The sequence below is a fragment of the Sinohyriopsis cumingii genome, chromosome 15 (assembly GCF_028554795.1).
Source record: "Sinohyriopsis cumingii isolate HCF-2022 chromosome 15, ASM2855479v2, whole genome shotgun sequence".
NCBI classification, from domain to species: Eukaryota; Metazoa; Mollusca; class Bivalvia; order Unionida; family Unionidae; genus Sinohyriopsis; species Sinohyriopsis cumingii.
Window position 1 is genome coordinate 117,410,295 of NC_142975.1, and position 23,306 is coordinate 117,433,600.

Sequence of the window (23,306 nt, forward strand, 5' to 3'; positions counted from 1 at the left end):
AATATTCATCAAACCTGGTGTGGTGGCGATATGGATTTAAATAAATTTAAAAATTTCTTCAGTCATGCTCAAAGAAAACCTCACGGATTTGTGACAATAAATTTACACGATCCCAGAACAAGATACCGTATTGGACTTGATACACTATTTGCAACATAAAAATGTTTTTCCTTGGAAACTCATTTCCCAGAGCAGCAGAGGGGATGGACCCGACCCATGGATTTTTCAATAACGACCCCGCCACGGAAACTGTTTCAGATTTATTGAAGTAACCCAAGTTGTCAGTGCAAACTCAACGAGTTTGTCCCTGGAAACTCTTCGAGTTTTCGGGGGACATTTTTTTTTGTCCTGTATTCTGAATAGAAGGGTTTATTTCGTCGAAATAAGCCCTCTATCGAGGAATAGTTTCCTGGAGGGGTTTATTGTGCAAAAAGTTTCGGTCTGTACAGCCCCTCTGCTGCTAATGCACATGCGTGGACTTCGGCTATAACTATATTTCCACGAAATAGAACTGTTCAATTATATAACGGCGATACGTTTGATTTTATCAGAAATATAAGTAAAAGCAATCCTGTATTCGTGTGGTTGTTTCAAAGTTCAGAATCTGTAAACAATGATCAGTTTGTACATCCTAATGGAGATATTTATCGTACAGAGTCTCTCCATGAAGAAATGAAAAGTCTTGCATTAAACACAATGCTGGGTAATTACTGATTAAGTATTTTATCGTTCCGTCAGCTGCTGCTCATTTTGCTCAGAAGGAAAATTCATGGAAACCAACACGGTTGGAATTTCTTGAAGATCTTCAAGGCACTTGTGTCGAATATGGACACAACGGATTGTAGAATACTAAATGCGATGTTAAGGATATCTTATCAGCTGATATGTTTGCATGTTATCATGGAAGTTTTCTTGGAATGGGAGAGTGTTCTGAGTATTTTAAGAGATTTGGACATCCAACACGAGATGACCAGATTTGCGATAAACGGACCCTTACCATATTTTGATTTAACAGGATTTGCACGCGTTGAGTCATTTAAGTTTGCTGAACGTGTTAATCCGAATTGCTATGTCTGGTTTGGAAAATATTTTTCAGAAAAAAACGTGGGCACCAACATTATTTTTACGGTATATACTTGATGTAAAAATAATATTATTGTTAACAGTAAGTGAGGCAGCGATAGCATCTCGTTCGCAGAAGCAAGTTTGGTACCACAACAAAATAAATATTCCGATGATGAAAATCCTGAAACAACCGATTTTGAGAATAAAATCACAAAAGATCTAGGCAGAAACATAATTGGTAAATTTATGCAAGACGGACCTTATGATCATAAAAGACATTGCAAAACATTAAATTTAGACGATGCTGAATTAGATTTTATAATTGCCGATAAAACGAAGAGAAACATTTTTATAAACCGAAGTCATGTTAATTTATCAAATAGAACTAAATTAGGTACAGTTGTGAGTTACACTAATGGTGAGTCACCGCAGTTTACTCATTTAAGATCTCCTCTGCTGGCGTACGCTTTGATAAATTTATTATAGATGATAAACAAATTTCCTGATACCGCGGTTAGAGTCGCCACAAATTCATTTTATATCAACAAAAAATACAGGGTTGCTAGAACAACAGCATATAGGCGCTGATGCATCATGGGGTGAATGGAGAAAAAAAAACGAGGAAAGATAGTTATTCTGAATCTGCCGACTTTGAAATCAAGGAAAGATATTACTAAAATAAGCAGATGCCATAACATTCATCGGCTCCATCGGCATATGATCTTGTGGCCAGACAAGAGACTGTTTATGTCAATGGACCCAGAGGTCCTGGTTCAACAACACATGCGATTGAATTATTTCGGAATTTTAATATGGTTGTGCTAACACCCACACACAGACTCACCAGAGAAATGAACGAACGAAGAGTTAAATCTCACACATATCACATCTTCTTCCGATGGAAGGGAGATATATGGACTCCTGAACGAATTGGTGAGAAATGTATTCCAAAGATTATTATCCGGGATGAAATATGTACAGTGTCGCTAGAGACATTAAAATATTTCTTGATTGGTTACCGACTAAAAATACTGCTGTTATCATTGGACCCATGAACGAATGGGTGAGAAATGTATTCCAAAGATTATTATCCGGTATGAAATATGTACAGTGTCGCTAGAGACATTAAAATATTTCTTGATTGGTTACCAACAAACAATACTACTGTTATCATGTTTGGCGATCATGGTCAACCACCGCCTTTTGTTGGATCATTCCCACATAATTGGATGAAAAAAATCGTCGATTATTATGAACAAATAACTGATGATTATAAAGCACTGCATGAAACACTAAAAGAGTTTAAAAGGTTAATCGGACTACAACCAGTTCAATGTGAAACAATGCGTGAAGTAATTTCCGAATGATATTAGGAATATGTGGTGTCCTGCTGATTTGATAGTTGCAAGTAGAAAGAGAGTTTGTGATCACTTCAACAATTATTTCTGTTACATAAAGAAAAATCTTTAAATCTATTTGTACCATTGTGTTATCGCCCAGCAGATACTCGACGGCAAAATACAGACGCTGAAATTCCAGGTTGTGGTAGTAAACAAGTTTTTTTGTGCTAAATGATATTGTTTTAGTTCATGTCTGTGTTGGCGAGAGTGTGTTAACGATGAACAAAACTCCATGGACGCTACGAGATGCTATAACGATTCATTCGTCACAAGGATTAACTATTTCTGATACTAATATTTGTATTGTTGATGATAGTATTCAGTGGTCAAATTTAGTTTATCCTGCACTGTCTCGAGTCAGAAGAATGTCTCACCTGTGGAGGGTGATCATAGACTTCACAGAGAATAATCATCAAACTGCTAGCAATGGCAGCGATATAATAAGAAAACAATTAACTGGTTATAAGCAGTGTGACAAAAGAAATTAAGCGCGACTTTGATCTCGAAGCTAAATTTATCATGACATTGAAACTGCGATAGAATAATCATTGTTCAAGCTGTAACGCAGAAATGGTGTGGCAATATTCAAATAATAATTCAGGACAGTTTACCGTAGATAGAATTAACAGTAGTCTTGGTCATACACGCGAAATGGTGATGATGTCCTGTCTTGAATGAAATCGACGTCGAGGCGCCAGTTAATTTTGTTTTTCAGGAATTACTTGTAATTGTTCACGTAGAAATCCAGGTTGATGAGCAGCTGAATCTAGTTTATAGATTTCGGGTTTATCCGTGGATCTTACCACGCTGAAAATTGTATGTGTCATCACACTCCAATTAGGATGAGTTGCCCAGTTTTTACCACCTTCAGGTTCATATAAATATCTTACAGTCACATTATCTAGTACTGGTTGTTTTGAAACGGAGTCTTGTCGTTGTATTGGTGTATGTTTTTTGTGATCGCATTGATGGGTTTCATAGAAATAGCACGAGTAATTTCATTATTTAAAGCATCCATCACACTCGGTAGTCTTGTAACCCATTCACGACATCTGTTGTTTTTCTGAATTATTTCTTTCGCATACTGATATAAAAAAAAATCTCTCAGCAAGTGTTCGATTAAATCGTTCAAAAATTTCCTGTTCGCGATGAATTGCGGTATGTCCTCGTCTGATTTTAACGTTGTGTTTTTTCACCAGAGATGATACTGCACCAAGAAATTCCTTGCCAAAATCAACCTGTAGTAACTTTGTCCATCGTAGACCACCACGTTGATAAATTCGTTCAAGCGCAGATGTTTTAGTTGATAGTGGTTATGCTTCTTTATGCCTACTTGCAACATCAACGACAGTCAACGCGTATTTACATGTGCGTGATTGACGAATACCAATTTTAATAGTATCATGCGGTAAAAACAAGATGTCTTCCTGATGAGAACTTCATTGGGAGTGCTGACATCCAAATGTGCGTGCTGAATTTGTTTAGTTGGTAGTAAATTTTCCATATTGCCTGTCGCGATAACCAATTTCAGCAACAGAACGTTTGACATTTGTGGCATCAGCAAGTTTACTAATTGCTGCTCTACCCCTCCAATATCCTCTTGGGCTATAATAAACTGATTCCATTATTATAATAATCGGCCGACTAATTACCAGCACTTAATACTAGCTTACATTTCATCGCAGATTTCACTAAGAAGCTAGCAATGTTTCTCTGAGGGATTTATTTTAATGCAATTTAACGAGTGAATCAACTTCACATCTGCAATATGTCGCCGTTGTAAATCCTTATTTTTCTCCGCTACATCATGAACGCGGCACGCTTGGTCAATCGTATTTAATTGATACTCTCCAGGTCTTGGTTGATCTCACTCGTCAAGTCGGATATCAACTCGGGTTCCAGGACCGCAATAATTATATCCATGAAGATGTTTTTTCTCCTAGGTATTTAGCCCAAGGAGCTTCTGGTAATTTTCCTAATGAAGCAGCCATATCACCGCCAGTCACTTTGCATCCGGAGATAAGATTTTTGTACCATATTTCACACACTTACCTGTAAGTGCACGCTTTTTATTTTTTGTTATTATTGTTGTTAATCCACTTGTGGGGTGGATGCTCTGCAATACCTAAAGTGATCAAAGATAACTGCAATATTTAAGTTGTGTTTAATGAAGTCAATACAAAATACTCTGCGAAAACTTCGTCAGACTTGCTGTTCAGGGGATAAGGATATGATAAGGTTCAAAAACTTCTTTTCAAAAACGCAAGCTACCCCACACGGATTTAATACAATACATTTACATGATCCTCTGTCGTGAAATCGTGTAGGTATTGACAAAATGTTTAGTTAAGAGACAGTAGCAGGGAGGCTGACGACAAAAATAAGTGTCCGGGTGGGTAAACGAACACGCATAAAATTTTGAAAGCACAAACGTCAAAAATAAAGTAAAAAAATGAGCTAACCCAATTAGAGTAAATCTGGGTTGGTTAGAGGTTTCGGTTTGGCGATATTGACCATGCATTTTCATTTTTTGTAAGAAGCTTTATTTTCAAAATAATAGATACTCCTAAAAATGTTCTGTTCACCCTCTCTGATGCTTCAAATAATAGTTATTTTGCCAAGCGAATACAAGTTGTTGTAGGCTGATATCTCTACTTTTCTGTACGACGTTGTTCATGTAATGTATATCATATATGGCCGCCTAGACATTTGGCTTTTATCTCTATTTTTAAAATGTTTACGTCATTGGATAACCTCATTACATGGGTATAATTATTCCTTTAGAACTTACAAACATTAACGTTCCAGGTGTTAAATTTCCACCATATTCATGTATGTACTAGTGTATGTAAAATTAATTGAACATGATAAAAAAATCTTTCTTCAATCCTTAACATTTTTATTTATGTATCGACCATATTTTACAAGATACGTTTTATTGCCAAAGTTGAACATTATTTGTGTAAAGCTGTAAAAACGATATAGCTATTAATTATTTGCATCCTAAGAACTGTAATATCACCTATAATGAAAAACCTAAGACAATGTTTGGAACAACATGATTCCTATATCAGTTCAAAGTGACGCCGTTCGATTATTGCAAAGCACCCAGGAAATTTGAGTCTTATGCAAGCCGGTATAGCCGGGCTGTAATGTGAAATTCGCTTAATCTTTCCCGTCGATGTTGAAGTCTTTGGAAGCACGTTGGAGTAGTTAATAGACAGTCACAGATCTTTGTATGCCTTCAAGGAGCCTGACAAAAGCTGAAACCCAGTAAATGTACGCTCTTTGCACGAAGGTACTTTATCTTGGTCATAACATATTCACTGCAGGAGATGGTGCCGTAAATGAAAATTTGCATGTCGTAAAGTAAGGGCCTGACTCAGAGCCAGTTACTGGGGTGCACGGTTACTTTAGGTTTTGAAGATGATAGCGGCGGTTCGTATGTCACTTTGCTGAAATTGCGGCTCATTGCACCAGCTTTCGACTAAAAATGCGGCTTTAACCTGGACACATGAATATGAGGCGCATTCTACGACTTACATGAAGCACTTGCCTCAGTAACGGTGTTGGCAATACCCGACTTCAATCGTCCCTGCATAGTACATGCGAATGGCAGAACAATAGGAGTGGTCTTTTCCCGGGAAACTGATGGAAAGGGTGGTAGCTTACACTAGTCAGTGCCTAGAAATGACAGAATGTCGGTATTGTGTCACGCGTCTTAAGCTGTTGTCCATCGTACCTTTTATTCAGCATTTCGAAGCTTATCTTTAGGCAGAAAATCCAATGTACGTACTTGTCACACACGTTTGAGGTCGCTCATGAATTTCAAAGAACTCGAGGTACAATTGGCCTGTCGGTTGGTTGTGACAGCTATCATTACAAGACCTCACAATCTTGTTTTGATCGGGGCCGACAGTCTGACCACTGTATATTAATGAAGTTTGTGCCACCCTCAGTGCAATGGGTTTGTAGAACGATGCAACCTATCTCTGTCAAATGCTTAGAACATACGTTGAAAAAATTCAGCCAGAAAACTGGGACCAGTACCTTCCTTTTACGGACATGAATTAGCGTGCATATGAACACGCTTGTTACGGATTTACCCCGACCAAGCTGATGCTGGGTCGAGAAGTGTATCTTCTGACTGATATCTTGGTTGGCAAAACACCAAACGAAGTTCCGAAGAAAATGTCGCAGTTCGTGTCAGAATCTAAGAAGGCAATGAAGGAAGCATTCGAGGAAGCACGAGAGAAATTACATACCGCGTTCGGCATCAGAAGGATACCTATGGCCTCGGGGTTCATGGTTAGTCTTTGGATGTTTTTCTTTCTGTGACTATCGAATACTCTGTGAAAGAAATGGAAATCACATAGGCTGCAAATTAAGTGGACTGGACCTTGGTGAAATGTTAAAAAGATAACTGATGTTATGTACCATTGTTACTAAAAACGATCATAGAACAACTCAGCTTGTTCGCTTCAACTGACTGAACCCATGCTTGGTGCGATATATCTATATGAGAGTGAACATCAATTTTCCAACAGCCAGGAAGAATCATATGATAGAGGTAGTAAGAATGAGGAGAAGGAAACGTCGCCATATCTCATTACTGGTCAAACAGGTAAGTGTGTTGCACGGTGGAAGATGGTGCGCCGGGCGAGACCAAAAGAACCGAACAGGATAACTGTTGCAGAAGGGAGTGCTGAGGTGTTGGTGGTAGATTCTATCTCTGCTCAGAGAACCAAATTAATTGTAGGCAGAAGCGTGTTTCATGACTATATCAAGCCGGTAGCTTTTGCTCAAATTTTAACCACAAGTTTCTTTCGCACTCTTAAATTTCTTTAACTCGATTTTTGTTTCATTTTTAAAACTAACTGATCGGTTATAGATGACAAAATTTATAAATAAAAAAAGATAAGGACCCGCTAAGACTCCGTAACCGTTGAATAGTTCGGTTATTGAAGGACCAATGCTGTGAAGCAAATTGAATGGAAGTTGCATGGATCAAACAGATAACTTGGTGCACTGCCCGTGTATGATAAATATTTTATAATTATGTTTTTTGATTCTGAGATTCTTATGTGCAACCAGGTTCCACTTTTGGTGTTGTTTATGATTAATTATGCTCAGTGATAACTTTCATAAGCATTGATCAGACTAATTTTTTTTTCTTCAAGCAAGATTCGGGTAAATGAGAATTGATATGTGTGATTTTGTAGCAACAGTTCTTAATAAATCCACGAATTTGTAAAGAGTAGATTAGAATCATTCGTATAGTGTGCGTTGGGGTAGGATTTTGCCTTGTAACCGTCTTAAGGGTGGATTGTGACAGTTTAAATTGTGATTTCTATGCTAGTGGACGGTTTTACTATTGATGTGGCACTTGTGCGTTAGCAATGATGTATGTGAGGATGCAGCGTCAGCCAACATGGTCTCATAGCGGCGATGATAAAGATGGTGCTGATTAGTATGGTGCTCTGAGGTCCTGAGCGACTTGTGGTCTTGGTAGAGATGCGTTGTCCTGCTTTAAGCGTTAAGTTTCTGAGTTTTCGTCGCGGTTAAGCAGTGCGACCCTGAGTTTTTTACCCGTTAGAGACATGCTTGTTAAGACGTTTTTGCCACATTTTCTTTTGAAAACTGTTGGATACCCACCTAGTATAAGTAATAGTCTTGTAAAGATCATTGCTCATTCTAGATAGATTACTTTCAGTAAACGCAAATCAATTAGAAGCATTGATAGATATACCATCGCAAAGTCATGCCTTTTGAATTGGTTTGTTATGTTCTGGAAATTGTTCTAGAAGATGTTGCACTGCATATAATTGTTTATTACATTGTTTCAATTTGAATCAGCTTCTGATCTTTCAGATTCATTTTGCTTGCGATGAGTTGTTGTGAGCCAGATTTGCAATCATATTTTGGGAATCACGAATCGGGTTGGTAGTTGATTTTGAGAGAGCAATCAATTCGGATTCGTTACCACAAGTATGAAGTTTGTAACCTGTCAGAGACGAGTGATTTTCGGAATTGTTGCTAATTTAACAAACCTAGAGTAGGAGCTATTTGCATTTTACGTCATTGTGTATAGCTTTGTTAGATTTTAGTGATTATTTGTTTATTTATGAGGAGTCAGTGTCGGGAAAATTTCTCAAATCGAGTAATTTGCATGTTAAGAGCAGACGTTATAATGCACATTATTCGAGAGACGTTATGGTAGTATAGATCAGCTTCCTAAATTTACTATCATTAATTGTTTAACATAGGTTATTCTCATGATATGTTCACGTAAAAGTGTCTATTAATATGAAATAGGAATAATTCTTTGCATTATGTGTTTGGTCATTTATTGTTGTGGTTTGTTGTTTTTTTTGGGGGGGGGGTTTGTAGCGTGAAATGCTATTGATTGGAGAACATACTGACGTGTCATACAAAAGTGATGAAAGAAAAATTATATAAGTATGAAATTAAGGTGTAGTGAAAGAAATGGCAGTAGTTGGTAAGAGGAAAATTATTTGCAATAATTACGCCTTTAATAACCCTTCAGTTGACAGCTATTATGATCTTGAGATCTTTGGAAATAGAGGAAACATCGACCTCAAGACAGAATAACGCAGGATTTTAGTTTTATTCACTTGTTAGTGAGACCCATTACGTGTTACAGAACTATTATACCGCAACGAGAAGTAAATACTGCTTAAGTAGCAACGTTTTCTGTTTATTAGATCATTTTGATAATAAATTACTCTAATTGCTCAATTGTGTATTGATCAACCACTTTGTACGAGTACATATACACGATGGTCGCAAAGCCCTCAATCTTCACATTGTTATCATTGAAAAAATATGTGACATTCATATATTTATATGTACGTGCAGGGATGAGTGAAGATCAAGGAAAACAAATACTTTATTACTTTTCACAGAAGTAAAAATTAAAATGCAGTTCATATCAATTGCTAATATTGAGCAACATACTGGATAATAAGTCAGGTTGATATCGGTCTTCACCCACAATATATTGTACGTGTGTATTGTGCATCGACCCATCCAGTCTGAAAAGTAAAACAAATTAACTGTATTTTCTGTGCAAAGGTGTATGGATAATGGAAGCGGAGTAAGATTTGTTGCTCAACTCTACGAAATAGAAAGATACTGTATTTATTACACCGGGTGTCCCGTCGGCATAGATAACGTTATGCACATATGTGAATCGTTAATAAATCTCAGCCATTCTTACTTTCTATGCAACAGTTTGGAAATGAGTTCATAGAGTTTACCCACAATGAAAGGAGCTGAGGAGGCTAATATTGTACATATACATTAATAGCGCATTCTTGGTTTTTACACTGATTTTTGCACACTAAAAATTGATATTCTAACTACAACAATGAAATATGATGAGTGGATGCATCTTGGTGAGTATTACGCTGCCATCCCCTAAAAAGGTCTGTAACCCATATTTCGTGCTTCTGACTTTTATCAAATTGAGTATTTTAAGTTTATTTTTCAAATTCTATTCATGACAAAGCATCGAACTAAATGATTATGTGTGTCCCTATTAGTTCCACACCCGTATAAGAAAAGATTATTGTGACCCACAATATCGCATTTTACTTTATATGCTTAAATTCTAACATTTAGCTCATGACGAAATAGGTGATTGATACCCTGCATACACATTGTTGTTACCTACAATAATGAAATTTGGAGATGGGATGCATGTTGATAGAAACATACACCGTCATCACAAAAACAAATCAATGTGACCCATGTTGTAACACTCACTGACTTAGGTTCAGTCTCAAGGAATCAACAAACTACATGATGTATGCACCGTTATTATTACATCACTCTAAAAACAAAAGAAGGTTAATGTGACCTATATCCCACATTTAACTAACCTAGGTTAAGTCTTTCCATTAACCTCATGACGACTTAGATACCATTGTAATAGGTGTAGACATGGAATTCTGAAACGTTTGTGAGAGGATGGTTACTATACTTTTAAGAAGAAGCTTACTGTACCATACAGTTCACACTTCGGTGACAATGGGTAACTATATTTGGCTTGGGCGCTATTTCTCAGTCAAAGATAAAATTGTCCCTAAATAAGTAATCGGAAGAAGGAAAAATAGAAGAAAAACAAATTGATAAATAAATAAACATAGCCCCAGTCCGATCTCGTAGTCACCTCTGTTATACGGGATATCATCCTTCTTTTGTTTGGACTTTATGTGGTAATCTCGTGTCCTTAACATTGCCCCCTTGTTGTTAATATCAAGGGTTTTGTGCAGTCGCTAATTAAGCGGTGTATTACATTTGTATCAACTCATTGTCATAACGTGTTAGCGTAGAGATCACCTACTTATCGATGTTCCGCTAGTTTATCAGCTAATGAGCATGCTACAATAAGTTGGCAAATACATACATAAAATAAGCCTCTTAGGGATGCTCATCTTGCTTGCTTTGCATGTACTACGCGTGCTTGCACAGACGGATGTTCTGCATGTGCATTATAGTCAGATGAGATGTTTGATTTGCCAGAAAAGCCGCTGATCCTAAAGCGACATTAACAAGAAAATCACATCCTCCTCTTCATCTCCGGTAGACTACTTCCGATACAGTGAGAGATCTCTGGCACTTTCCGTTGTAAAGAACTCTCCAACACCTGACGAGGGATCGGTGGCACTTTTCGTTGCAAAAATAACTAAAGCATCTGAGTGAATCCCGCCTTTCTGACAAACAAATTATCACATTTAACTCGCTTTGGTAGATCTGAGTCAATGCGGTATTCGTCGGACGATCCGAGTTACCTGAAAAGGATGAGGACTAATTAAGAACGTCTTTGTCGTCTGACCGGTCATTGGCTTTTCACCGGACATCTGGTTTTAGCACGTGCCAATAGGCAGGCCCACAACTGGTTCAGAGTACCGTATATCTCAGCAGGCAATATGGGTTCTGATCACCGGTCATCTAATACCGGTCACTGACAGATCACAAGGCACTAGGCAGCGTACATCATTTCGGTCCTCACTTCTTTTCTGGTAACTTCCTCAGTGGGTTGGGAGTTCCGCCCCCCGGTGGTTTGTCTGAAATGTCTCCCTTTTCCCTCACTGTACCATGGGTGTTTTACTCATAGCCCCATTTGTCGATGAACAGATCAGACCGTAAACCTCCCAGTCCAATCCTCCTGATCCTTCGTCAAAGTAAAGGTATCGTGGCAATAACTCCCTAATGCTACCTCTAAAGGTGCCCGTCAATCTCTTTATCCAGGAAGAGATTACGAAATGGATAATTCTGTCTCGCCCAGTCCAAGGAGACAGGTCTACGAACTATCTGTTCTAATAGACTCAAAAAAGTAACAAGAGTACCGGCTGTGTTAGGTCATTCTTCCTTTGGTGTCCAGACCACTATGCTAATATATCGGTCAGGCGATATGGATTTCTGACCCCCCCCCATATATGTCCAAAGCTTTCTGTATCTTTGGATAGCAGAATGTTCTCCAGGTTGGAAAGGTTTTCGGGGACTAAAATGGATCATCCTCTGCTTCCGAACTCTGCCTTTGTAAGTGGTATTACAAAGGCGTTGTAAGGAGAAGACGAAAATGATAAATATCAGATAGGTTAGTCAACCCACTTGTTCACGCTGTGGCCCTTTAAATTTACCTCCAAATAAAGGATTAACTCGCCTGCAAGGCTATTCAAGCCTCCTCCTCTTCATTCGGGATTTGGGAATATTCAAGGTGAGAATATCAGCAGGGACCTGGATCCTCATCAACGTTAAGTTGTCATAAGCTATGTAGCTCAAGATTTAAATTCTAATTACCACAGCTTCACACCTCGATCTCTTTGTGGCATCCTCCTAAAACCTACTGATGGAGGAATCTGTCATGGGTGACCTTAAAGAGATATCTGGAGGCAATCACCATGACACTCACTCTCGTTTTCGATGGCACTTTCGATGTATTTGTAGGAGGCATCTAATTTTACGCTGAGTCCTTATTTGGCTATTTAATACATACAGCAACCTCCCCAGATCTCATAAATTAACAACATCTGCTGTTTTCCGCAGTCCCAGGCCCGAACAAGCGGCCAAGATCGGACCTAGCCAGCCTGAGCCCTCTGCATAATTATGTAAAGCACGAGTCAATAAGGCAGCCAAATTCCCCCTACAATTCCGGCTTGCCATTTTTTCGTAAAATGAGGTGGATGAAAGGGCGTTGACAGGAGGTTTATAACTCCCATCTATCCCTAGAATGGCAGACAGCTGGCCCTTGTGAGTCGCACATTCATCACACACACACACACACACACACACACACACACACACACACACACACACACCTCTTTCCAACGACCCAGTAGGCGCCAGACTAAGCCTTTATTCAAAGGTATGGTTAAATGAATTGGAAGAAGCATGGGTCTTCTAAGCAATACAAGAAGGTTACCGGAATAGGTTCACGAACTCTCCGCCTCTATTAAGGACCTTCCTCTCGCTTTTCAAGAAAAATTGAAATCCGAAATAAAAAAGATGCCCACTTTTCAATGGAAAGGGTGACAAACACTTAAAATCTCTGATTTTACACTCAAATTGTCCTGGTTTTGAAAAAATGGGAACTTTAACGCCTCATTATCAAGTTTTCCATCTGAAACGTGTTTGTTTAGGAATGCACTTCATAAAGGGGAACAACGGGGAACGTCTTCAAATACCTAGCGGAGGTTTATTCCAGTTCCACGAAAACTTCGTGAAGTTTTGTCAAATCAAATGGGTCTCTCAATTTTCTACTGAGCGCTCCAATGGCCTAAGTGGAAAGAGCGTCCGCCTCGGATGCGACAGGTCGGAGAATCAACCGCGAACGTGTCATACCAGAGACTTATAAAAATTGTACTTGCAGCTACCCCGCTTGGTGCTCAGCATTATGATTTTAATGTTAGGACTGGTCGACCTGATGTCAGCATGTGACTAGGTGGAACATACTGCTACATGTCTGCTGCATGATGCCCCAGTGCATGTCATCACTATAAACTGTCACACTGCAGACATCGTAGCGATATGAACGAACACAATTTAAGCTACGTTAAAAATCCAATTCACACACACACACACATACACACACATTTCTACTCTTCCCTTCGGCTCCCAGCCCTTTTACCAGGATGATGGAAGTATTAGGGGTTTATCTAAGGTCGTTATTGTCGCAGATCATCCAGTATTTTGAGGACTGGTTGATAGCAACGTTTTCACTCTCGCCTTTCTATAAGATCTGACAGTGTTGGAAGTTAGTGACTCAACTGGGTTTAATTTCCAACGAGGAAATGTTATATCTAAATCTTCAAAACTGTATTTATGTTATAATGAATGTCCTCACAAATCAAGGGATACTTCGTGTGTTCATTAAAGATTGCGTCCCTCATGACAAGGGTATTCCAGAAGACATCGATGTCTGCTCATACGCCTGTCCCTCCTTGGGTCCTTGAACAAGGCAGCGGATCTAGTTCTCTAAGAAGACTACATATGGTGCATCTCGGGTTTCTGCTGCTATAAAATGGAGATCCCACAAGTGTCGTCCTTCAGTTCAGATACTTTTAAAATTCAACTTTAGTAGCCAGCAGAGACTGGTGGTTAAATCAAAGGAGTTTTATGGCCGGATTTCCGATTTACGCCCCAGAATATCACTCATTCCTGTATGTCAACACCTCAGATTTAGGTTGCGATGCTTCCTTAATCCCTGGTAATCCTAGAAATGCAAGCCTTACGCTATAGGGTGTGTGAACCTCAAAAGACACTGCTGTGCTATAGACGGCACATCGGTTATGGCATTCATAATACATCAAAGGAGACACCGTTACCAATTATATTTCCTTGGAAGTATGTAACCTCCTCAGATAGTTTCTTATTAGATCACTCTCAGAGTCCTCCACAATCCACACAAGAAAAATATCATGACAAACAGCCTGTCCAGACAATAACCGACGGTCCTAACGTAATGTTCTCTGCACCAGCGGGTAGTAGACAGACATTTTTATGAGTGGGGAGGCCAACGGTGGATTTTGTTTTGAACGATATTAAACAATAAGCTGCTACTTTATGTCTCTCTTATTCCATATCAGATTCATGGGCAGCTGACGCTTTCATTTTGAACTTGGGTCCACTTTAAACCTACTCATGCACACAGGTTTATTCTGATTGCTTCTCGGTGACCCTAACAATCACAGTTCAACGATCTCCTCGACCTGTTTGTAGACTACCCCAAGTATGTGCTGCTGAGAATGGCTCTCCTGTTGCGATTATTATGGTCCCTTCTGTAAAACATTGCATAGAATCGCTACCGTTACGTCTGATTTAACCAAAACAATCTACTCGTCATATTCATTTTCCTTAAACCATACAAGCGTCAGCAAGGAGAAGGAATGATTCTCATGCCCTATGGGTAGAAAATGTTTGCTTTCGATTCAAAAGTAATTATGATTCAGGTTTATTTTCTTTTTTCGTTTTGCCAGCTCGGCTTCCTATCTAGGATTCAGCTACCTATTGTAGCGCCCCAACTTACTGTTTCCGTCATATGTTTTATTGGGATGATCAATATTGACTCGTCGGCGAGGTTCGACACTTCCATTCTGTGCGGATGCATAAAAAAGGAACAAAAATGGTCGAAACCGTGTCCTTCGCCACCTCAGTGGTCACTCGAAATAAATTTATTAATTACTAGCAAGCGGCCCGACAATCCGCCACATCAAAATGCTGACGATCCTGCAGAAACTGTACCAAGCACCGTTGGTTTCTGCCACCATTAATGTGAGTAAAATAAAGGCGAAGAATAACTGGTTGGTCTAAGAACCATCAACCTCCTACCAGGCTGGAAAAGACACAAACGTTATAATAACAATAAGCAATGTCGTGCAGATGTTTAATTTTAAAAAATTTGGCGGGGGATAAAACTAAGTTTTTATCATGTAATAACTACCTACTATTAAAAGCTAATTACCTACTCTCTCCTATCCTTGCAGTCTCGTTCCAAGATTTTGCATTCGATATTCCGTATGACGGAAGTGATTAATCCATCAGACTGCGACTATCCTATTTTTGTTTTGGGCCTGCAGTTTCTAATTGGAGTACAGAATTTACCTTGGATGGGACTGGCCACAGGAAAGACTATAGCAGTGTAATAATAATAATAATAATAATAATAATAATAACAATAATAATAGGCAGGTGAAACATAATTAAAATTTGTTTTACCCACAAAACTACATTTTACTGTTCATGTTTTATCATTAAATATACTATTGTATAAAATCTCTTTTTGTATCAGAACGATACAAAAAGGACATTGTGACCTGCATCTTACTCTTTTAGGACATGTTGTTGTATTACTTCATGACCACGTAGTCTGTTATGAAAGATATGCATATAATTATCCTATCTGGAATCGTGCCTTCTTGATGCAGGGATGCATCTTTATGAGTACCACTCCATCATTTCAGTAGAAGGTAATTGGGCTCAAATTTGTGTTGAATTTCATTTTTCAGGCATTGTTCATGCCAGATTCATGGTATGGGATGATGATATACATTGTTACTACCACACCCTTACAACAAAAGAAGTTTATAGTGATTGAATTTAGTCTTTTACTGGTTTCTGTAAGTTTTTGTGTTAACTCATCGCCACGTCAGTTTGTGGCATACTATATGCAAAGCATCCTGCACAGAATCATGCGACTTGGTGATTGGATGAATCTTTATAAGCGATATAGCCTTATTGCAAATAAAATACCTGCAGCATGTGTGTCGTGTTCATTGATTATGTTGAAATCTTCTGTTTGAAACTCGTTTATTGGATGGTAATTATGTTCCAGTTATACAACTTTGATAATAGGATCTGTCGATCTGCGTACGTACATAAAAATGCCATATTAACGTAAGTTTGTATTTGTCTCGATGACCACATGGAGTCTTCCATGCTATACACGTCGTAGCATGCTGAAAAGGCCACTAGAGATCATTGCACGAAGAAATGTTTATTCACAGGTAAAATAATGACAATGCATTGCATATTGTGAATTTCTACTCTTAACAGGTAACCTATGTACTAGACGTGTCAGTGAGGCTGTGAATTAGATTAGTGTAACGCAAGTTGCATGCACTTTATGAAGCCTCATCGGTAGTGTCTATTCAAGGTAATTACTGAACCATGAACCATGTTTATACTTCTTGCTGTTACTACAAGGAAACTTAATGACGTGGCTTTCACCTCGAAAAATATGAGTTCCATGATCTATGGCAATGGCTTCTTGTCTGCATTTTTAGAACAGTAACTTTATATATAAAAACATACTAAAAAAACAATGAACTCATGATAGTACCTCTACTTTTATATAACTGAAATAAATTTATTTATCCTTGTTTCGCGTATTTTATGCCCTATCATAGTAGAGAGAAAGGCTGATTGATGGTTCTTTTTTTATCGGTATGTCAGCTTATAATATAATATAATAGATATATAGCACTATTTTAAAGCTAACATTTGTAAGTTTTAGAGATTAAATCTAAAAATGCAAAGACAAATAAGCAGCAATATAAAATCATATAAAGGGGCAATATTTTTTGTTGTCAACATCGCGTTAGCCTCACCTTTTTTCCGCATGATAATGAACGTTTGTAATAACGTCGAAGGTGTGAACTACGTAATCGTTACTCACACACTTGTCTCTTATGATTGAGATTATCATGTTTGCTTTTTATCTATCATTTTCCAAAATTGTTTGGAGAAAAGAACTAGATGCACAACATGAAATACAATCAAGCAATATAGACTGGAGCATGTTTCAACGCTGAACGAAGAGACGGGGTTTATGTTTTTCCAGAGTCAACACATTCTCTTTTCCCATCCAATGGGTGTCATGACTCTTCCGTTGGCAAATATAATGTTACACAGACGTGGATATTATTAGTAACACTCGTGTCTGTTCGTCCGTCCATCCTTCTGTGTGTCACTCGTTAGCACAAAGGATTTTATTAATTAGAGGGTCGGTGGTTCTTCCCGGGATGTTCCCGGGTTCTTCCTCCACCATTTATACTGGCCGCCATGTATAGCCTATCGTGTGCTGAAAAATGGCGTTAAACCCCACAACAACATTAATTAGTAAATAGTATGGCCATTATCTGAAGACAGTTTCTCATTGATTACCATGAAAATTGGTAAATGCTATGTCTACCACCTCAAGATGAGCATATATATTAATCACTTTACTCACGTATTTTTTTTTAGTTATTGCTCTTTTTGTCTTGCAGCTTAATGTAGTGTACGACTCAGAATTGTTCGCGCAACTAAAATCCTTGGGATCTCATTGGACAGAACGTAGGACTCGAAATCCAAAGATAGCTGATTTGATATCCGCCTAGGTTATCCAGGGTCGGATGCCTCGATATGTCTATGGAAAATGCACTTAGCTTTTATATTAGCTTATTTTTTCATCTACATCATACAGCCTATCAAGTAATGACGTGCCGCCAAAACCCACCAAATCATCTTGCTTGCACATCGAGTCCATCATTTTTTATGGATTTCCAGGAAACTTGGTATATATTATGATCATCACATGTATACGGACATATCGACACATCACTTTGCTTCGACAATTTTTCTCAGGGTTATAGCCCGTTTTAGTTGTAGTTTAATGCAGTATATGATACAATGTTATTGGCGTAGATACTCCATGTTTATGTCTTTTATACATAATTGTTATCATTGATGTCCGGTACTTACCAGCTGTAAAATTCCATTCGACCGTCTCATCATACGTGTAATATTTAGGGTAAAATTTAGAGTACAATTACTCAAAAGGTCAAGACACTTATAATTCCTCACCTACAGTGCAGAATTTGTATGTTTTTGCACACAAAAAAAAACGTGAGTAAAGAACTCGAGTAGTTGAAAATTGTGTGTTTGAGTCTGCCGCAGAGGAGGAGAGACAGCAACTACCTGTTCCTGTCTCTCTTGCTACTTGACAAAACGACATGGACATGAAAAATATTTTATTTTATTTTAAATTTTTTAAATTGTAAAAAACACATTGCCGTAAATATCTAACTTTAATCTCATGTGATATCATGCAAAAGGACCGCTCTCATGTGATATCATGCAAAAGGACCGCTCTCATGTGATATCATGCAAAAGGACCGCTCTCGTGTGATATCATGCAAAAGGACCGCTCCAAACCGAGATACATTTTGACCTCAGCTTTCATGTCGCCGAGAGAGGGAACTCGTGTTTGGCTCAAAACTGTGTACCCGCCGTGCCTACACGTCGTTTGGAACCATTATGAGCTGAGAGAACAGATGTATATTTTCTTCTGCATAATTTGTTTGTCCGTATTGTGTAATTATGGGGAAAAGGTTTCACGAAAAGCAGCGACTACAGACACCTGAGAGGATTTGTCTCCCACGTTATCTTTATATATCGGCGTGTACGTGGAAGTTTCAGATTGGATTTAGGCGTATATTCCTATGCGAATGTCTTCGCCAGAGGACCCATTAAGACAAATGTAGTATCTATGCATTCTTTTCAACGTGCTTTTCGGTGCAAATGCCTTCTTGGGGTCTTCAGCGGAGTATTAAGTTCGATAAATAAAAGAGGATTAACATATACTTATGATTCATCATTAAGTAAATTTAGCGTACCTAATCCCTAACTACAATGTCGTAACCTCAACGTGGTTGAGGCTACGATTTGATCCCATACCTTACAATGGAGCAAATAAAACAATAGTCAAAGACAAATGATGACTGTAGTTAAAATCTACTTCATAAGAAGAGTGATGTCTTCAGGAAGTCTGGTTAATTATAAACTTATTAAGACTATATCAGGTAAATTATAGTGGTATGTTTATGCTAACCGTACTTTCTCCACCTGAAAGATAACACGAAATTCTCGCATGACTTCGTTTTCCAAATAAGGCTTGCTATGCCATATTTGGATATTCTGCGATACTGCATACCCAAATAAGACATGTTATGCCATATTGGATATTCTACGATACGTTATTCAAGCATACCATGTTTACTACGACCTGTTTACGTTTCCAAATAAGGCAGTAAAGCCCTTATATGGCAGACGAAAAAATGAAGCTTAAGGCGGAAGTAGTTTAGTTCAACTAATATGACGGAGGATATTTTACTCGTTTTTCAACGATGATATGCAGTGATTCTCGTGTTAAATAAGAGGAATATTTAATTTGTTTCAGTATATGTAAGGAATGTGTTCAAAATGGTTGATAGTAGGTTGAAAAAGCTTCTGGTGTGAATCACAACCGGCTGTTCCATTGATTCGCATAGGCTCATGTTGTTGTTGTTGTTGTTGTTGTTGTAGGCTTTAGCGTCATTTTCAGCACAAGATAGGCTATACAGGGCGGCAAGTATAACTTGTGGACGACGAACCCTGGAAAACCCCGGAAAGAACCACCGACCCACGTTAGCCGAGCCTGAGACTCGAATCCACGCAGAGAAAGGTGAGATTGCAGTATTCCGAAACGGTGAGCTCTTTAGACCACTCGACCACCCGGGACCCCCCAAGCTCATGTTAATACCCCGTCCAAAAAGTATGGGTACTAATATTATTACTAACCTAATCCCCTAGTACTAAGTCATCGACCGCTCCTGTGGCCTAACGGTTATAGCGTCTGCCTCAGATGCGGGAGGTCGTGGGTTCGATCCCCTGCCGTGTCATACCAAAAACTTACAAAAATGGTACTAACAGCTGCCTCGCTCGGCGCTCAACATTAAGAGGTTAGTGTTAGGACAGGTCGGCCTATTATTGTCAGGATAATGTGACTGGGTGGGACATCATGCTACATGTCTGCGGCATGATGCCCCAGTGCTAGACATCACTATAAACTGCCACACTGCAAACATCGTAGCGATATGATCGAAAAATTGTTAAAGCTACGTTAAAAATCAAAAACACACACACACACACACACACACACACACACACACACACACACTAAGCCATAGAAGTGTATTCACACAAAAACTAATATAAAGGAAAGTCTGAAATTTCCCGCTAAACCCCAATGCGTACACAACAAAAGCCAAAGAAAACAAAACTTGTCAGATACCGGTCGCCATTTTCTGACGACCTTCCTCTAAACTATACAACGTAGACTATGAAATAACCCCTGGACATGTAAATAAACCGCTCTTAATGAATGTGGTAGATCACATGCTCTTAGGTCTTATCTCCCTCATCTACACTCATATTGCGCAACTGTCATGTGCTCGGGAGACGCTTTAAAGATTGAAACAATAATTTACTAATTCAATATTAACATGCCAACTGAAGTGGAAACGAGGATAAGTTTGACATGAGAATTAAAACATGAACTTTCACATTGAATATATTGATATTTACCGCGTGACATACATACATACATACGTACGTACGTGCGTGTGTACGTACGTACGTACAGACAGACAGACAGAGAGACTACCTGTTTGTGGAAATCAATCAATATCCAGCTAGTTCCGTCATCATGGACTACATGTGTACCGATTCGTCGTCCGCAGTTCCATGGCTCCAGGAGACTAAGTGTGTTTGACTGTCTGTTGTGACTAGCATACAGATTAATGCTATCAGCTTTGGCACACGTGCAAAACATTACTGTGGAAAAAATAATTCACACAAAACGTCTATATAGTAAAAACTATGAAGGACTAGTGGTTTCATTGCTTCCATACGGTAGAATCAACCCGAAAGTTTTACAGGAGTTTACTGGGTACTTTTCTGGGTTAAATCCAACTAACACGTTGCCTCAGAACAGTGAAAGGAGAACGAAGTTTACACAATGTAAGTGCCTTGCCAGGATGGCACAGACTCCCACCCCACCCCACCTCCACGTCGGACTGAACAAAATAATTGCACAAAAGAGGAGAGAAAAAAAATTCGAAAGACAATTTAAAACAAAAACAACTGGATTTCGACAAATGCTAACAGGGGATTCCATTGCAGAGCACTTAACTATATTTAAATCAAACAAAGCTCACGAAACTCTTTACTGCATGATGCGAAGTATGAGAGTAAGGTAGATTTATCTCCCAAAAATGTGAAAGAAACAATCTTTAATGGAGAATTATCTGCCGGTAAGACTCTTCCGTAGATTAAGACTCCGTCGTTGTCTGCTTTGTATAAAGGTATGATTTGAGAAACCGAAAACAAAATATCAGCAACATCTAACACCAGGCTGTTGTGTATAGATTATAAGTCTTTATATGTTAATTTTAATTATAAATGACTCCTGTTTGAATAAAAATTGATAAAGTAAAGTAACTGTTCTCTCTCAGAATACTACCCTACAAGAATAGTATCCTATTAGGCAACACTATTACCATACAAGATATTATTCTAATAGGCAAGAATACTTTCACCCTGCTATAGTTTCCGCCTACCCTCCCGGCAGCTTCTTCCCCCCACCCCCGACATATTTTAAAAACGAAAAGAGTCAAGGAGATTAAGAACGAACAAAACTAATTCATTTCATGCATTAATTTATAATTTCTATCTTGATTGACATCAAACGGTCCATAACATTATTATAGTCTGCGTGTTTCGAACCAAACGGAATTTTTCGGTGTAAACAAGGAGCGGGGCTCACTGTTATTTTCTAATTGCTGGAAGAGTCCATTTTCATTGAAAGGGTGGATGGATGCATGCAAAGGCTACACTCACAGAGTGTCAACACCTTGTCGTCTGCATCCAATGTATACAATGTCTAATTTTTAATATTTACACACACACACACACACACACACACATATTAAAAAAGTGATGAAAAATATGCCCTTACAAAACTTACGGTACACGATCAAACTACATCATCCCTATTGTACGAAAAACACAGACTCGCCCAATCAAATATGGGTTCCGTGATTGTGTCGACATACCGTTAAGTTTTAAACGCGAAGAAGTTGACAATATTAGGGTCCACTTGATGGCTGTCAAGCTAGAAATATTAAATCAATGAACGAAATCGGTATGTTGTGCATTTTTTTTATATCCTTACTGCTTTCGTTTCTAAAATCGTTGTGGTTGTGGTTACAAGCTGCCGGGTGTGTATGCGCAAACAATAGGCAAGAACGCTACCCTACCAGGCAAGATTACTACATTACTAGGCAAGAATACCACCTGTAAGAATACGATCCCTCCTAGGCAAGAATGCCACTTGTAAGGATAGTAACTGCTAGGCAATAACACCACCTGTAAGAATACTAACTCTACTAGGCAAAAATACCACCTGTAAGAATATTAACTCTATCAGGCAAGAATACCACTTGTACGAATACTAACTCTACTAGTCAATAGTACCACCTGTATGAATACTAACTCTGCTAGTCAAGAATATCACCTGTAAGAATATTAACTCTATCAGGCAAGAATACCACTAGTAAGAATACTAACTCTACTAGTCAATAGTACCACCTGTATGAATACTTACTCTGCTAGTCAAGAATATCACCTGTAAGAATATTAACTCTACAATATAACAATAATTCGATATGGGTTAGGGACCCCTTGGAGGCAATCAGGTAAGAAATTATAAAACAATTGACTATGTTTTGTGCATTCTTTATATCCTTAATGCTTTTCGTTTTTAAAATCGAAATTGGTGTATAAACAAACGGGAGGGTATGCTAGTACTATTTTAAAAGACGATAATACTGACCTATTAGGAAAGAATTCTAATCCATTATGCAAGAATACTACTCTCCTATGCGAATAGTACCCTACCAGGCATCAATACAACCATACTAGGCAATAATACCATATTAAGGAAGATTACTACTC

At 38.4% G+C, this 23,306-nt stretch overlaps 1 protein-coding gene across 1 annotated transcript in view; it reads right to left on the reverse strand.

Annotated features, from left to right (window-relative positions):
- Nucleotides 1-9,362: 9,362 nt before the first annotated feature.
- LOC149782558 (uncharacterized) overlaps nucleotides 9,363-23,306 on the reverse strand; it is a 32,404-nt gene continuing 18,460 nt past the window's right edge. Inside the window, exons 4-5 of the mRNA XM_089934001.1 lie at nucleotides 20,956-21,125; nucleotides 9,363-9,520 (exon numbers count right to left, since the gene is read on the reverse strand). Of these exons, the coding sequence (XP_089790127.1) occupies nucleotides 9,473-9,520; nucleotides 20,956-21,125 (218 nt within the window). The 3' untranslated portion in view covers nucleotides 9,363-9,472. The remainder of the gene's footprint in view (nucleotides 9,521-20,955; nucleotides 21,126-23,306) is intronic.